The 18,316-nt window shown below is 46.6% G+C and overlaps 2 protein-coding genes across 2 annotated transcripts in view; both read right to left on the bottom strand.

Annotated features, from left to right (window-relative positions):
- Positions 1–18,316, bottom strand: part of LOC309550239 (uncharacterized protein) — a gene marked incomplete at both ends in the record, with an annotated part of 1,760,330 nt that overhangs the window by 1,176,513 nt on the left and 565,501 nt on the right.
- The window catches only part of LOC309548792 (uncharacterized protein), a gene marked incomplete at its 3' end in the record, with an annotated part of 36,305 nt that continues 24,487 nt past the window's right edge, over positions 6,499–18,316 (bottom strand). Inside the window, exon 2 of the mRNA XM_082248735.1 lies at positions 6,499–7,649. Within this exon, the coding sequence (XP_082104861.1) occupies positions 6,499–7,638 (1,140 nt within the window). The 5' untranslated portion in view covers positions 7,639–7,649. The remainder of the gene's footprint in view (positions 7,650–18,316) is intronic.

Below are 18,316 nucleotides of genomic sequence, written 5' to 3'. Positions count from 1 at the left end.
GTGGAAAACAGCTTCTGTGTCACCATGAAGACTAGGATTAGCCAATTAGAAGCGTTTGCCCCGCTCGGCCAATTAGCGAGCGGCGCGGCATGAGCGAGGGGCTGTCTCTTGGCACAGGTCTGCTTACTTCCATGTTGGGAGGAATGCAGCTTTCCAGGCGGAATACAGCCAATCGGAGGATCCGGACCGCCCGGCCAATCAGTGGGCAACCCGGTATTCATAAGGGGTGACGTCTCACATAGCCTTCAATACCGCTGAAGAAGTCTCCACCCATTGGGCGACGACACGAGTACGGGGGGGAAGGCAGAGCCATCAACGTCACCCGCTGCTGTCTGGAGTCTGGCGAGGTCTCTGCAAGACTCGCCGGTTACTACTGTGATACCATACACTGATTTTATCTGCACAAAAGTAAGAGGCTGTCTTTTTTTTTTTTTTACAAATTTTTTTTGGTTCAGCCAGCAAGTTCAATGAAAATAAAAAATGGCCTATTCACTAAATAATGCAAGCTATGTCGATGTAGAAATCTCCCCTGCCATGCTATAGAGGCTGTCTTTTTATGCACTTTACCATTAAAGTTGTCAGTATTACACTATGGGCTTGCCCCGTTTTATGTTCCCTAACACATGCTTATGAGAGGAGCTGCCGTTCTGAGCTGACCCAGGAGTACTGGCTTGTTGGTGTTTGGAGTGTTAGACTGTGGCCGATCCATTGTGTCCAAATAAGGGGAGGATCGATCCAGGATTGCTCGGTGTGAGAGGATTGTATATGCTTTGTACAAGCAATGTTAAGGTGAGAGGCCAATCTATAAGGTGGGGGTCGGGAGTGCACTAAGAGCACCTGTTTCTCCAACCAGATTGTTTTGACTCACCTTCATCTCACGGGCATTGCATGGACTATTTTTCCTATCATCTATGCTGTTTTTAATATATTTTTTTGATGTGAATATTAGCACTGCACTATATATCTGAGGATTTACCGGATGCTGTCAGTTCTGGCTGATTTATGAAAAAAAAAAAATAAATTTGCTGTAAAAAAAAAATAAAACTTTTAGGGCAACTTTTCCAATTGCAATACTGCTGTTATAAAATTGTCCATGTGGTGGGAATGTTTGTGCACAGCTAGTACGTCTTTTGTGGCTGCAAATATGACCTAAAGGTTTTTAAAGTTCGCCTCCCATTAAAGTCAATGGGGGCCGCTGCGAACTTGCGGTTCACGAACATTTGACAAAATTTGCGGCTGACATTCGCGAACCGCCCCGGCCAATGTTCGTCCATCCCTACCCTCTACCCACCTCCAAGCACCATTTCTTGGTTCCACCTCCTACCTACCTCCAAGCACCATTCCTTGGTTACAACCTCTACCCACCTCTGAGCACCAATTCCTTGGTCCTCGGAGGAATGGGTGACACAATCTGAAAAAGACCAGTAAGCAACCTCTCCCCCAGAATTCAAGCTCTTTCCTGCCTTTTTGGATGAGGACTCTCTTTCTCTCTTCAATGCTTTCTGGACTCCGAGTCAGAACTGCAGGAGCAAACCTCTTTGGAATTAGACACTGACTCTAGAACTGCAGTTTTCTTTCATTTGGCAGACATTTACTCTAAAGCAGGAGGCCAGACTAAATGCAGCTCATTGCTATCAAAGGAGGCTAGCCCTTAAAGGATACAGTTTAAACTCTTGCAATGCAGACAAGAATGTCCAACTTGTAGAATTATTATTTAGGATAGAATCAATATTCTTCATCCCAACTTCCATTGCATTGGAAGAGAGGCAAGGGTTAAGGCAGGTTCACAGGCTACAACTGCAGACAGATATACACCTTAAGCCCCGTACACACGTACCGATGGTCGGCATACAAATGTTCCTCTTTTCTCCCCGGGATGTCGGTGTCTGCTGAAAAGTGCAAAGACAGCACAAGGACAGCACAAGAATTTTGTCCGCCGACTGCAGAAGTGATGTCATGTAATGGTTAACTTTCCCTGTGTTTTCTATTTTCTGAGCATGCCCAGTCTTGCAAATCTGCGGTCTGTCGGCCGAATTGTGTACTGACAGGCGAACAATCGTCCGTTCTGGTGTCGGCATACAAATATTTTCATGTTTGCACGAAAGACTTTTGTCCGCAGATTGTGCGCAGACATCTGTCGGAGGCACCATACTAACACGCGTACAATCGGCAGATCCTTCGTCCACCGACGTTTGTATGCCGACGATCGGTACGTGTGTACGGGCCTTTAGGGACAAGTCCAACACAAAGTTACCATCAGAAGACCCTAAACCCCTCAAAGGACCAAGCTAATCATCATTAATGAGTATACCCCTGAAGGACACAGCATCCCCCAATGGCAACTCCATGTATATGGCTAAGCTCATGTAGGCAACGTCAACCAAATAGGTGACTCATTATACTGGAAGACCTCTTCAAGTGCCAAATCTGACATCCTGCAGTACAGGTTGAAGTGTTCTGGTTGGGGTTTGAACTGAGCAACCCAGTGCTGCAAGGTGATGACCACTAAGACATTCTGCTGCTCTGTCCTTCTGTTCAATTTGCGCCACTCTTCTAGCATGAGCTTCTAGATTAAACATCATAGGGAAAAAGACAACTCACTCCTTTTCAAGTGCTAAAAATACTTGCATTGCAGGTACATCTGCAAGAAGAGAGGTACAAAAACCTGCTTATAGATCATCCTCATCTTCCTTTATAGGAATTGTTTGAAGAGGATTAAACTTGTCAGTTGAGTGATCCTGCAAGGGAAAAGTTTGACATGGTCAGAGTTGAGACTCCTTGTACATGCAGATCTGGAAAGGCTTAATAGAAAGTGTCCATTAGTCAGCTTCCCATACACCAGCTTTATGAGGCCTGCAGAAGAGCTGACAATCCAGGAACAGTATCAGTAAGGAAGATGCTGCCCCCTCCAGCTATAACCTGCATAGAGCAGCCACAGCATAGATGGATTAGACTGCAGTGGCACAAGGACCTGTCTGTAAGAAATAAATCCATGATAAACAGACACGGTGCAAGGGAGAACTGCATATTGTTAAGAAAAAAAAGATATTATAACATATATAATTGATATAAGCTATGTAGTAATTTATTTATTTATTTTTTAAATCTCAATTCGCAGTCTCCTAAGATGTCATAAAATACAGTGTAACAGTTGTTTCTGTTTGCTGGTTGAGAAAAACCTGTAAGGGGTTAATTACTGCTAAAGGAATACTGACACTGCAGCTTCTCACATCAGAGCACCGTCCCAGCAGGTGAATAATCAAACAGACCCTGCCATACAGATGTAGTGCCCTCCTAGGTAGGTGCTAGAATGAGTGGATATAGTTTTTGGTTTCTCTACCTAACAGGGACACAGCTCATGCTGTCTTGATGATTCACACTGATCCAATAGCCATTGAGTATATTGGACAGGTGGATGGAAGCCTGGCAGATGAGAGCATGGATGTCTGTACAGCCCTGGCCAATTAGAAGGGGGTGTGCCCCAAGGCATGCTGGGTACCTGCATTTATTTCTGAAGAGCACATGGGCTCGTAGTCCAGTCCAGTCTACCTCTAGGGAGAGAGGTCTAAGTGGGGAGGGGGATGCTGCCTCTCCCTTGCAGAGGCTGCTAGGCAGCCCCGGGGGGAGCGACCTGAGGGCCTAAAACATTGAAGTTGCAACCCCATTGGTCCTTACGAGGGCTGACTGAGGGAGGATGTCTGCGGATCCTGTCTGGTACTACTGAGGAAGACTGGTGTGTGTGCTCCAAGAGCCTTGTGAGTATAGACCCCCCCACAGGGGATCCTTGGGACTTGTGCTTTTGGATCCTCCTCTGGGTGTTAGAAGTCAGTTACTGGGTGCAAGCCAAAGGAGACACTGGCTGGTGTCTTGAAGAGGCAAGGTTCACTGCGTTCCTTCAGCTACAAAGGGACTTGTTCATCCCATACAGGTGCTTTATGGTCCTGCAGATGATAAGCGATACAGTTCTATTGAGAGAGTTGTCCTCACCTGTGAACAGTTATTTGGAGTATCCTACTAAATCCCTTCTCTTATCCAAAAAAAAAATGCAAAACTACAGATGATCACAAGGAACCACTGTCATATGTGTGGACTTTAAGGGCACAGCATGAGACAGATAACAACAACATGGATTTATCCTAAAATAACTTTATTGATTTATCTAAAACCAGATCTCAATAAAATGAAGAAACTGGCCCCAAACTGATCTCAGCTCGTACACAGGAGATCAATGTCTCCTACTAATTTCACTCATGTACATCATACATATATAAGGATAAGTTGGTATATATCATAAGGTTCATGTATGTATAGATATTTCCTCTCTTCACTGGTCTACGCGTTTCGCACAAGGCTTCTTCAGGACTATGAAGAAGATGCCCAGACAGTTTTCTCTTATAAACAGACTTGATATTAGTGTTTCATAAACATAGAACATAATCTGTATTTATGTACATCATAATAAATACAAACATGACTTAATAGCACACGGCCTTCCTTCCAACCCCCAACAAATTAACCCGACTTGGGGCGGACACAGGGGGGAAAAAAAAAATATATATATATATATATATATATATATATAAATCGTTCCTGATGATCCTAGGTACAAGATAAAATATATATGTGTAGTAGTGTGAGGAGTAATTACATTCTCTATTCTATATCTATTCATACAGAAAGGAGGAAGGATAATCACCTTATGAGGATAGCAGGTTGGTATACCCCGGATGGAGTTTATACTCCTATAATATGTGGGTGTCTCTCTCTATAGGGGTCACCTAGGTATATGATCAAAGCCCATCTTGTTTATGACTCATAGTTAGTGTACTCTTATCTCTAATAATGTAGGTTTCAGCCTACCTGTAGGTTAGGTATATCTCTTGGATATACTTACCACCCCTTACCTATGTAAGCAATGTCAAATGGAGGAGGAGCCTGCAGTAGTTATTTTTTAATAAAGGATTTTTCAAAAATTGTGTGTTTTTATAAATTTTTGGTGAATAGGTATGGGAAATATGTTCCGATGCTCATTTACATGTGGGGGGGTGGGGCGGGATCTGGGGGCCCCTTGGTAAATCAACCACCTATATTGATGGCATGTGGCCTGGTATGGTTAAGGAGGGGGGGCCCTCACTTGTCCCTCCTACTTTCCTGACCTGCCGGGCTGCATCCCAGGATAAAGGGTTTGGTATGGATTTTAGGGGAGAACCCATGCTGTTTTTTTTTTTTATTTACATTTTGGCCCCTGAAGTGCCTGGTATGGACTGGGGGGGAGGGGGACAACGCCGTTTTTTTCTATTGCCGGCATTCTTTTCTTTCCATTCATCTGTCAGTGGGGAAGCCCGTTGACAGCTGATGAGTCATGGTTGGTAAGGATGCGGGCGGCCGGCTTCCCGGCCTGCTGCTTAACAACCAGCTATTTCTTCACACAGATTTGCATCGGTCGATCATTTTTTTTGACTGATCCAAATTTGAATCGTTCTGAAAAGTTGGAATTCGTTAGAAAATGAATAAACAAAACAAATTTTAACAGATTTCAACAAAATTCATTACAATTTCATTTGGAGATTTGGATACATCTGAATCTAGGAATAACCAAAAATTTGTCAGAATTTGTACTCGCACCGAAACGAATTTCATGTGTCTAACACTTAATGGCCACCCGCTAACAGCTGGGCTCCCAGCCAAAGCAAATGGCCGCCGATGGCAGGGCCCACTCTCCAGGCATGGATCCTCTACATATGTGTGCCATAACACCACCCCGCTGATAGCTGGGGACTCGATGACCACTCGGGACATCCTGGAAGACTTCTGGATACCAAAGGAAGCTCCTGACATCCCGCACAGCTGCCCAGCACGACCCGCCAACCAATACTTCCAATAGGTAGGAAAACTTCATACAAAAATAGTCCTATAAGTGAGGAGGACAAAAAAGGAACGCAGCCATTGGCTAATCCTGAACATTTATGGGGGGTGGGGATCTTTTAGGGGAGGAACGAGGGCGGGGCTACCCAAACGTATGCTGCCATGGACATCTGTCAGGAAAGCACATTATGGCCACTAGATGGAACTGACCATTATAGGAAATCCCAATTCACCATGACTGGGGGAATGCGGGTCACATTTCATCAACACATTTATAACAACCAGATCTGTAAGTGTTTGTGAAATCTTCCCGCACAAAATGTACTCAGCCAATGAAAGGTAAGGACTCCATTTTTATTTTTCTCCTGCTATCAATGGTCAACACGGGACAACACTTCATCCATGTCTTTGGTGATCTCTGATCTCCTTATGAAGTGTTTCTTACATGATGAAGATCAGCCATGGAGTATATCTGAGGTGTAAATCAGGGTGTGCGTCTTCCCCACATGTCCACCAACATTCATATAGAAGACATTTCCCGCACTCAAGGCACTAATACACCTCCAGGGTTGTGTGGGACCCCTGATGTACAGGAAGACAGGACATCAGTGAGGAACATTTCCCTCACTCAGACTAAAAATACAGCTTCTCACCCGTGTGAGATCTCTGATGTCTGTAAAAATGGGACTTGTGTGCAAAACATTTCCCGCACTCAGGACAGGAAAACGGCTTTTCCCCGGTGTGCGATCTCTGATGTATGGAAAGATAGGACTTCTGTGAAAAACATTTCCCGCACTCAGGACAGGAATACGGCTTCTCACCAGTGTGCGATCTCTGATGTGTGGAAAGATAGGACTTCTGTGCAAAACATTTCCCACACTTAGGACAGGAATACGACTTCTCACCGGTGTGCGATCTCTGATGTGTGTAAAGAGCGGACTTGTGTGCAAAACATTTCCCGCACTCAGGACAGGAATACGGCTTCTCACCAGTGTGCGATCTCTGATGTCTGTAAAGATGGTTCTTCCGTGCAAAACATTTCCCGCACTCAGGACAGGAATACGGCTTCTCATCAGTGTGCGATCTCTGATGTGTGGAAAGATATGACTTATGTGAAAAACATTTCCCGCACTCAAGACAGGAATACGGCTTCTCACCAGTGTGCACTCTCTGATGCATGGAAAGATGGGCCTTCTGTGAAAAACATTTCCCACACTCAGGACAGGAATACGACTTCTCACCAGTGTGCAATCTCTGATGTGTGGAAAGAGTGGACTTCTGTGAAAAACATTTCCCACACTCAGGACAGGAATACGGCTTCTCACCCGTGTGCGATCTCTGATGTGTGGAAAGATTGGACTTCTCTGAAAAACATTTCCCACACTCAGGACAAGAATATGGCTTCTCACCAGTGTGCAATCTCTGATGTGTGGAAAGACATGACTTCTGTGAAAAACATTTCTCACACTCAGGACAGGAATACGGCTTCTCACCAGTGTGAGATCTTTTATGCACATTAAGATTGGATTTTAAATGGAAACACTTCCCGCACTCAGTACAGGAGAACCTCTTATCCGTTGTAAGGACAGCACCGTCCCTCACAGTCTGAGGTTCCTCAGGATAAGAGGAATACGATGGTCCATCTACACTGTGTGGTGCCGGATGGACATTTGAGGTAGCCGGGTTTTCTCCTGGACTATACTGTGTGATGTCCTCATCTTCTACTTTACAGTCTGGAGACAAAGTGAGACAATCCTCTGAGGTTTTCCTCATCTCCCGTCCATCTACTAAAATAGAAATAAAAAAGATTATTACTAGACATCAGCAGATTGGTTCCCCTAAACTAGGACTCCGCCCACATCAGACAGCTTTGTCTCTGAGAATCTTGCAATTCCCCCTTCAAGGTAACTAGTAAATGGGTCCTCTGATCTCCTACCAGTTCATTTCTTTATTCATGGACCTTAGTCAGAGAGTGAGGAAACAATGAGAACTGTCTTTTATAGGAGTGACAGTGATGAGGGGATTATAGGACGAGTGTCCCCTCCCCCTCTATCACTCATTGTCATCTTCCCAACACAAGAAGTCCCGCACTTCCTTATTTAGTCCATGATTTAGTCATTAATAACAGCGGAGCTGAGCCCCACCAGAGGTCAGAGAGTGATGATGGGGGAAGAACAACCAAGATGACGACTGGACTGATCCTGAAGACCACCATCATTGGGTTACTGACTCCTCCCTCATTATCACTTTCTGTTTTAAGGTTCCAAAGTTGGAGGATGTTATCACATTATCATCACCATGTAAAAGTCTGTCCTCCAATCAGATCATTAGATATAACACGTCCAGCTGGTAGGAAATGGGAGTAACAAAAGAGAATCCATATTCTGTGTATATATAGCAGTGGGTAGAGGGGAGAGAGCAGAAGTCAGGAGTATGTAATGTACAACAGAGTATACAATGCAGGCGTCAGGAATATGTAATTTACAGCATAGAGTATATAGTGCAGAGGTCAGGAGTATGAAATGTACAACAGAGTATATAGTGCAGGGGGTGAGGAGTTCATAATGTACAACATAGAGTATATAGTACAGGGACGGGAGTATGTAATGTACAACATAGAGTATATAGTGCAGGGGTCAAATGTATGTAATGTACAGCATAGAGTATATAGTGCAGAGGTCAGGACTATGTAATGTACAGCATAGAGTACATAGTGCAGAGGTCAAGAGTATGTAATGTACAACATAGAGTATATAGTGCAGGGGTGAGGAGTTCATAATGTACAACAGAGTATATAGTGCAGGGGTCGGAAGTATATAATGTACAACACAGTATATATTGCAGGGGTCAGGAGTATGTAACGTACAACATAGAGTATACTGAACAGGAGTATGTAATATACAACATAGATTGTATAGTGCAGGGTTCAGGAGTATGTAATGTACAACAAAAAGTATATAGTGCAGGGGTCAGGAGTACATGATGATTGATATATGCCACAGCAGTAGCATTGTCCGATTGTATCTGCACAGGGTGTCCCTGCAGACGATCCGTCCATTGAGACTAAGTCTGCTTGCCCCAATTTCCAAGATGTCGATCGGCAACCTGGACTCCTGGAACCAAAAGTGCCCGATTTGGACTTACCATTCCAGGGTCTCTTGGAGCCTCCCACAAAGTTACGGGTGGATTTTGAGCTTTTTCATGCGCGGCTGCGGAGGAGGAGGACTCATCCTCACTATTAGAGCACTCAGCCTGCGTGGACGCAGACCCAGTGGGCTGACTCTAGCCCGCAGCGGCCAAATCTACCTCAGAGTCTGAGGAAGTAGAGGATATAGGTGAAGGCGGGGGGGGGGGGGCGCTTTTTGCCAGGCCTCCTTTGCAGGGCCATATCTACTTTAGCTACTAGCGACTGCAGGGCTGCCATCATAGCCACCAGGGCAGACTGGGACCCAGAGGGTCCCGGAGCTTCCAGGAATGGATCGGGTGGTGAAACGCGCTCCATTGGTTCCATGACCATAGAAGGGTTAAACGGAACCGTGCTGCTCAACAACAACAAAAAAAAAAAACGGGAGGCCCCTCCCCCCTGTGCAAAGCTGTGGCACCACAAGAATCAGCGCACCCGCAGTGCCATATAGAGCAGAGGAAGGATGGAATACCCCCAGAGACTCATCACCTGAACTGGAGAGCGCCAAAATGGTCTGCCACACTGCTAGGAAATGGAAACACTGACCTGACACTAGAAGCCCCCGCAGCCTCAGCACTGCATCAAACTACAGGAAAGTGGCCACCATTGAAACCAAGGAGGAAACCAAAAACATGGCCGATGGATCTATGGCGTTGGCACCATCCCCACTCTAGGGAATATACCTGCCATTCCGCCACTTATAAATCCTTTTCTCGAATTGATTTAATGTTTGCAGGTGGTTCGCTCCTACCTCGGGTGTGGGAGATTCGGGTTCTTCCTCGTGGGATCTCCGACCACGCTCCACTTCTTTTGAATATGGAACTATCTGGCAACCCCTCTGATAGATTATGGCGATTATCCGATTATCAAAGATTTTGGCCACTCGACTTAATAGTGTTATTGTAGACTTGATTCATCCGGACCAAACCGGTTTCATACCCGAACGGGGCACGGATATTAATATCCGGAGACTGTTTACACATATGGCCTTGGCGTCGGGGGAGGGAGCAGGTGTGGTGGCCTCCCTCGACGCCGAGAAAGCATTTGATTCTGTTGAGTGGCCATTTCTTTGGAAGATCTTAGCCAGCTTCGGGTTTGGCCCTAACTTTGTGTCATGGATTAAGCTTCTTTATGGGAATCCCACTGCTAGGGTCCGCACCAACTCATCCCTGTCGGATAAATTCCCCCTATTGAGGGGTACCCGACAGGGATGTCCGTTATCTCCGGCCTTGTTTGCCTTGGCCCTGGAGCCGCTCGCGATTATGTTGCGGGCGGACCCACGAGTCCGAGGCATTAAAGTGGTTGTTATTGAAGAGAAGTTGTCCTTGTATGCAGACGACACTTTGATTTATTTGGCTGATGCTTCTGCCTCATTACATAGGGCCCTACAATTATTCGACATCCTTGGTCGTTTTTCAGGTATACGCATTAACTGGTTTAAGTCTGTCCTCTTTCCACTACATCCATTGGTACCTTTAATTGATACTCAGACACCGTTGAAATGGGTACAGGATATGGTGTACTTGGGTATCAAAGTGGGTCCAACATTGGATGCGTATCAGAAAAATAACATCGACCCTTTAGTTTCACAATTAAATAAAAGGTGTGCGTCATGGCGCATGCTTCCTTTATCCCCGGTTGGCCGAATTAATTTATTAAAAATGAGTTATCTTCCGAAATTTTTGTATTTTTTTCGTAATTCCCCTAATGATATGACTAAAACCTTTTTTTCGAGATAAGATAGTATGGTAACAACTTTTGTATGGGCCGGGCGTACTCCACGAGTCGCAAGGCGTACGTTGTATCTTCCACTTGCAAGAGGGGGTTTAGCGTTTCCTAACTTTAAGCTGTACTTCTGGGCGGATGTACTGGTGACGGTCCGGTGGTGGTTCTCCCAGCCCAAGTCTAACTCCGCAGTGACACTAGAAGCAGCATTGCTGGGATCCTATGCGGCCCTTAGTAATCTCGTTTTTCGGGGTGAACGGGCACATCCTCAGATAACCAGTCCGATGAAGACGGTGCTGCGGATATGGACTCGGGCACGGGTGATATATAACAAACCTCTACATATATCCCCCCACACTCCGTTGTGGGGTAATCCTAATCTATTACATTTGTATCAACTTCCTGACCCCCAGGTATGGGCTGCCAGAGGGATTGTGACCATGAAACATGTTATTAAAGATGGAAGACTTCCAGGGTTTGAGGCTCTCCAGTCTACGCACTCATTGCCCCCCACTATGGGATTTCGTTACCGCCAGCTTAGTCATGCTATGCGGGCCCAGTTCCAAGGCCCTGTTGTCTTGGAATCGGACCCTTTGGAGAAAATGTTAACTTTTAAGGTTATAGGCAAAACTCTCTCTGCTATATATCTTATACTTTCAACAGATCATAGTCAGTCTCTTGAGAAAACTTATAATAAATGGAAGGATGACATTCCAGATATGACTGTCGAAGACTGGGAGGACTCGGTTAATAATTATATTCCCTCAATGATAGCGGCCAGGGATAGATTTATACAACTTAAATTCTTACATAGAGCATACTACACGCCGCAACGTCTTGCTAGGATATACCCTATGAAGGATCCCTCCTGTACCAGATGTGGGCGTGAAATTGGTACCTTTTTACACGTTGTTTGGTCGTGCCCTGAGCTGGCATCCTTCTGGAAAGCGGTGACGGATACTATTGGGGAAATTTTTGATATTATGATTCCTTTGGACCCAAAGGTAACTCTATTGAGTAACCTTACAGAAGTGGTTGGGGATAAATATGCTAAAATGTGCATTACGTATACCCTGTTTTATGCCAGGAGAGAAATACTTTTGCGATGGAAGTTACCCGAGTCTCCCACCCGGTCAACCTGGATAGCGGCCGTTACTAAGACACTTCCATTCTACCGTTTTACATACGGTAGTAGGAATTGCCCAAAAAAATTTGATAAAGTGTGGTCAGCCTGGATTGATGCTGTAGGGGTGCCAATGTCACCTGCTCCATAATGATAGAAGCAGGAATTTTATTAATTAATTGTGGGTTTCTCTAGCGCTCATCGACAGACGTAGTCCTCGGTGATACACCACCTTCGGGTTATGTTACCTCCGCAGGAGCAGGACTAGACAGGAAATTAAAAAGCTCTGGCCACACCCTAGGGGCAGTCCCAGAGGGTATATCCCCTCTCTCTCTGCCTCAGCAAATCAGTTATTTTCTGTCTAGTTAGGAGTAAGGACCTAGATACCTTGCTGGGATCTTCGGTCCTGGCAAGATTTTTTTCTTAAAAAGATTTTTTAGACAGCTTTTTTCTCCAGTGTTCCTGTGAGATCTTCAAGCAAGAAAGCTGAACTGGGCGACGGGCTGGATGTTGAGATCCGGTGGTCACCCCAGTTCAGCCTACGAGCGCGTGCAGGCCATAGCTCCGCGCTGGGCGGCCGCGACAAAGTCCCATTAAGGGACTGACCCCGCGAGTTAAACGTCTCGCTGAAACGCCAAAGACCATGAGTCACGGCGTCCGTATTGGTCGACAGCCCTCCCGCCCCGGGGGAGAGGGGTACTGTCAGGAGTTGGTGCCCGCCTGGTTCCGGTATGGTGAGTAGTATGTTCCCCCTTTTTCCCTGACGGGTTTTGTGGTGAACGCGGGCCCCTCTCTGTATGGTAAGAAAGAGTCCTTTCTATCCTATAACATGTCACAAATCCTCCTACTTTGAGTGTGATTTATGTGTGCAAAAAGCCAGGAGGCTTGGCTTGGGAGCTAACAATCTATTGTATACATGTTTTAAAGATGTAAGCTGTGGCATTCTGGGAATCTTATGGGTTAAGTATAAGCTACCTACCAGTCAGAAGCCACGGACATGTAGACTGCCTTCCAAATCAGATCTCCAGCTATTTAGCAGGCCTCCCGAACGGCCACGCGGTCCGCCAGGGCCGGTACCGCCAACCACGCCAGATCCCCATGCAGAGAGAGTGTTGTGTGCCCTGCAGCACACCGCTATTCAGTTTAGGCCGCCGCCATTTTTTTTGCTGGATCGCACGAGCCGCCATTTTGGCGTAGCCTCGTGTCTCCAGCATGGGGGCGGCCATGTTTGAGGTGATTCTACACCTCGTGGAGCTTGGGGGAGGCGCCGGAAGGCGTGCAGAGGGGCGGAGCCGCCTCCTTTCTTCCTGGGCAGCCAGCCAAAAGACTTCCTGTTTGTCAAGACAGCGCTGTAAGCTGTTGCAGTTTAACTCTGAGCATCAAGTGGTGAGCCTGGGGGTCTATCTCTCTCTCTCTCGATCGATAGGGATCCCTAAGCAGGTAACACTAAGGGGCTTTTTTGTGGCGCTGGGGGTCAGAAAAAAAAAAAAAAAAAAGTTTTTTTCTTTACTTTTGAATTATATATATCCAGGAAGTAACTGGAGTTATTATGGACCCTGCCACACATATTCCCCCACCTGTTTCCCTCGAGGGGGCCTCGGGACCCGCCGGTGCACAGAGTATAGAGTCATTTACAGCAATTTTGGAGTCTATGGTGGCTCGGGTGGAGGCGGCCTGTCAGGGACGGGGGTCAAGGAAGCGACCCCCGCCTACCCCTATACCATCTGACACCTCTGACTCAGATTCAGAGATGGTCACGGCAGTTGCAGGTTCCTCTGCAAGGGCTGTTATCCCAGGTAAAGCCCCCTCAGACAGTGAGGAGGACGCTTCTTCTCTTGCTATAATTCAGGAAGAAGCATTGGTGGACGCACTAGTTGTGGCAGTGCAAGAAACCTTAAAACTTGAGGCTTTACCGGCAGAGGCAACTGAAACAGAGAGGCCTTTTGGGACTAATAAGCCCATCAAGACGGCGAAGGCTTTTCCTGTACCTAAATGTTTTGGTAATCAGATTAAAGGAGAATGGGAGCATTCTAAACGTACCTTTACTATTTCCAAGCGTATTGCTAGACGCTATCCGTTTGAGGAATCCATCATTAAGAAATGGACGGTACCACCAGTCGTGGATCCGCCTATTTCCAGGCTGAATAAAGCCACGGTTATTCCAGTGGAGGACACTTCGTCCTTTAAGGATCCGGTGGATCGAAAGATAGAAGCAGAGTCCCGCACTATCTTTTCTCTGATAGGGTCAGCATTTAGACCAGTAATTGTTATTGGTCTAGTTTCCCAGACACTTACGGAATGGGCGAAAATGGTACGCCAAGATCTTAGGGGAAAAGATATTCCCCAGGAGACATCTGATTTGATGGAACAGATCATACAAGGGCTACGGTTTATCTGTGACGCAGCCTTGGACACTACTCCCCTATTAGGGCATGCATCTAAGTTAGCAGTGATCCTCAGACGTGTGCTGTGGTTAAAAGGCTGGTCAGCTGACCTAGGTTCCAAAAAGACCTTGACCAATCTCCCCTTTCAGGGGAATCGTCTATTTGGAGCCAACCTAGATGAAATCATTAAGGATGCCACTGGGGGCAAGAGCACTTTTTTTGCCACAGGCTGCAAAAGCTAAGGGACCTCGCAACAAGCGAGGACCTTTCTTTACCGCCCATAAAGGGCGCCCGGCTGGTACTAGCGGGAAAGGCAAGACTCCTCCAGGAGGGTTCAAGAAGGGGACCAACCCAGCCAAACCCGAAGCAAAGGAGTACACAGCCTGAAGGTGCGCCCCCACCCGGTTTCAGGGTGGGGGGACGTTTTCACCGGTATTCAGGACATTAGATCGAGCATCAACCACTACTACCGGTGCGATTCTTCCCTTCCAACATTTAAGTACCACAGGAAGCGGTAGTTACCGTTCCCTGAAAAGATCTTTTCCTTTACCTTTTCCTAAGATTAGTCCCGATACCTCACAGGAATCGGATCTGGTTGACCAGATAGGCCAAGTAGCCTCTAGTCGGGTGACTTCGGTCCCTGAGGTTCAACCAGAAAAGATCACCTTTCCTGATAACTATCAGGTATCTGATAAATGTGTGGGAACAGAAAACGACCAGACTTTCTCGGATGGTCGGGGCCAGATAGCTCTAGGGACGCCTGGTTCAGATCCAATCAGCGCCAGTGGTCCTAGAAATTCTAGGCTGGCCTCCTCAAGCCGGCCTGGCCGACTTGGACATGTTAGTCGCAGACGTTCCGTGGGAACTTCGTCTCAGGGAGTGTCTGTGGTCTCAAGGACCAATTTACCTTCGTGCTTTACAGTCGCTGGTTTTAATGGCCTGGCCATTGAGACCCAAGTACTGAAGGACAGAGGTTTGTCTACTTCAGTCATTCCTACCCTTATTAAAGCAAGGAAAGCGACTTCCAGCAAAGTCTATTATCACACATGGAAGACTTATATTGCGTGGTGCGAATCTTTAGGATTTCCTCCACGTACCTATTCGGTGACTCGAATATTGGCCTTTTTGCAACAAGGGGTTGAGCAGAAGCTAGCCTTGAGCACCATCAAGGGTCAAGTTTCAGCATTAGCAATCTTCTTTCAGAAGCCTTTAGCTACCAAATCCTTGGTGCGGAATTTCATCCAGGGGGTGCGGCACCTGGCTCCTCCAGTCCGCGCGCCCTTACCGCCCTGGGATCTTAATTTGGTTTTGTCGGTTCTACAGAAACCTCCCTTTGAAAACATCAGGGAGATTCCCTTGCTTACATTATCCCAGAAGGTGGCCTTCTTGGTGGCTATTACTTCTGCTCGCAGGGTGTCAGAACTGGCTGCATTATCATGCCAGTCACCATACCTAGTGATTCATAGGGATAAGGTAGTACTTCATCCTAAGCCATCTTTTCTTCCCAAGGTGGTTTCAGATTTTCATCTGAATGAAGATATTGTACTACCTTCCTTGTGTCCTCAGCCCAAGCATCATCGGGAACATGCGTTGCATTCCTTAGATGTGGTTCGGGCAATCAGGGTATACCTGAAAGCTACGGAATCATTCCGTAAGACGGATTCACTTTTTGTGATCACGGATGGCCCCAGAAAGGGTTTGCCTGCATCTGCCGCGACCATTGCCAAATGGATTAGACAAACGGTGGTACAGGCTTATTCTATTAAGGGTCAGAGTCCTCCGTTCCCTGTTAGGGCGCACTCCACTCGAGCGCTCAGTACTTCCTGGGCCTTTCGCCATCAGGCGTCAGTGGTCCAGGTATGTAAGGCGGCCACCTGGTCGTCGGTACATACCTTTACAAAATTCTATAAAATTGATGTGACGGCATCGGCGGATGCCTCATTTGGCCGCAAGGTTTTGCAGGCCGCTATTTGAGGAGACCGGTGGTCTACCTCGAGGGTTTTTTCTGTTTGGAAAAAAAAAAAAAAAAATTTCTCTTTTTTTGGTTGAGTCTCATCATTAAGGATGAGCATTGTAAACTTCTAGTTGGCACCGGTTGGGCCTTCTAGATTGGGATTTGATTTCCATTTTCCCACCCCTCAGTTGTGATACTGCTCTGGGACGTCCCGAAGGTGGTGTATCACCGAGGACTACGTCTGTCGATGAGCGCTAGAGAAAAATGGATTTTTGTAAAATCTTACCGTAAAATCCTTTTCTCTTAGCTCATCGACAGACGTAGTCCCCGCCCCTCTGTTTTGGAGTTGGGTTGGGTTAAATTCTCTAAGCACTGCTTTTTCACATAACTGATTTGCTGAGGCAGAGAGAGAGGGGATATACCCTCTGGGACTGCCCCTAGGGTGTGGCCAGAGCTTTTTAATTTCCTGTCTAGTCCTGCTCCTGCGGAGGTAACATAACCCGAAGGTGGTGTATCACCGAGGACTACGTCTGTCGATGAGCTAAGAGAAAAGGATTTTACGGTAAGATTTTACAAAAATCCATTTTTCCCCTTTTTTTTTTTTTTTCTCTTTCTTCTCCTTAAATTGTTTTGATGATATTCCCCTTCCCTTCCTCTCCCAATTTTTTTTTTTTTTTGTGCAGAGTAATGTATTGTAGCTGTAATTATTTGTTTTGTTTATATGTTTAATAATAAAAGAAAAATTTATTTGTAAAAAAAAAAAAACATGGCCGATGGACTACAAAAACATAGCTGCCGAAGCCGGGAATACAGAATCCACGGCAAAATGAAGGCACCCTGCAGTGCTGCACGGGACCCTGGACCCCAGGGAAGCACAGAGACCTCAGGAGGGAACCCCCCAGGGACCCCCTCTGCAGCACTCCAGGTAAGGACACCCGGTGGTGGCGACACCCACTACTTCTCCGGCCCAGCCCCTTTTAGGCCCCCTTAGTAAAAAAAAAACACCCATGCCACCCCGAGGTGTCACAGGAGGGGATAGAGGGTAGATGAGGACACTTACACAGGGGAACCCCACTAAGGAGAAGGGGGAAAGTATGGGGGGGGGGGACACAGGTGGCGCCTACCATCCCTGGGGAGGGACCAAGACGAACCAAACAATTCCACCGTCACCAGGTGGGCGCTACTCCAAGCAGTGCCCCACATTATCTTGGAATGTGGGTGCTGCGGCCTGAGATACACTGCAATTCTGATCGGGACTGTTGTCACGACCAGGGCTATGTGACCTCGCAAAGTGTTTCACTCGCCGGCCAGCCCCCGTCCAGTGGGGCGATGTCGCGGCCAACCTAGCGCGGAGCTAATAGTTGGGTCGCGCTTGCAGTCCAGATTGGGAAAGCTATAAGGATCTAGGATATCCAGTGCGTTGCCCAGTCCAGCTGTTGATTGTAGTTCTTATAGGAACAAAAAAAGTAAAAAAATCTATTTAAATAGGAAAAAATGCCAGGACCGCAGATCCCAGCAGAGAGCCAGGTCCTTACTCCTGACTAGGCAGAAAAAACTGGAGTCCTACAGCAGGAAGTGATGGTATACCCTCTGGGACTGCCCCCAGCGTAACCAAAAAGGTTTCCACCTAGTCCTGCTCCTAGAAAGAGAGCATAAAACCCAATGGTCTAGAAGACATGGAGCTGTGTCCGTCAGTGAACGGAAGAGAAGTCAACATTTTGCTGCCAGCTAAACCCCAGAATCTCCATAAATCCAGTCTAGAGACATAAATTGTGTCTGCAGCACAGAGAAGGAAGATTATTCGAGAGAAATACAGGAATACAGGATGGGGACACAGCTCAGGAAAGTGACCAGGGTATTACAGGCTGATATCACCCAGTCCCCGCCCTACTCTGGACCAATCAGTGAGCAGTATGGGTGGAGGAATGTATTTAGTGTTATTGACCCACCTGTGCTGATCTCTGTAGGAGTGTCCTCCTCTATAAATGTCCCCGTTATTCCATCCTCCTCCATAGACTGCTGATCATCCCTCACATACGTCTCTTCTTCTTCTTCTTCTGCTTTAACCTCAAATTCTATAT

This window comes from Pelophylax lessonae, assembly GCF_965119305.1.
Source record: "Pelophylax lessonae genome assembly, chromosome: 3".
In the NCBI taxonomy this organism is placed as follows: domain Eukaryota; kingdom Metazoa; phylum Chordata; class Amphibia; order Anura; family Ranidae; genus Pelophylax; species Pelophylax lessonae.
The sequence above is the reverse complement of the archived record's forward strand: the minus strand, read 5'-3'. Positions and strand labels throughout refer to the sequence as shown.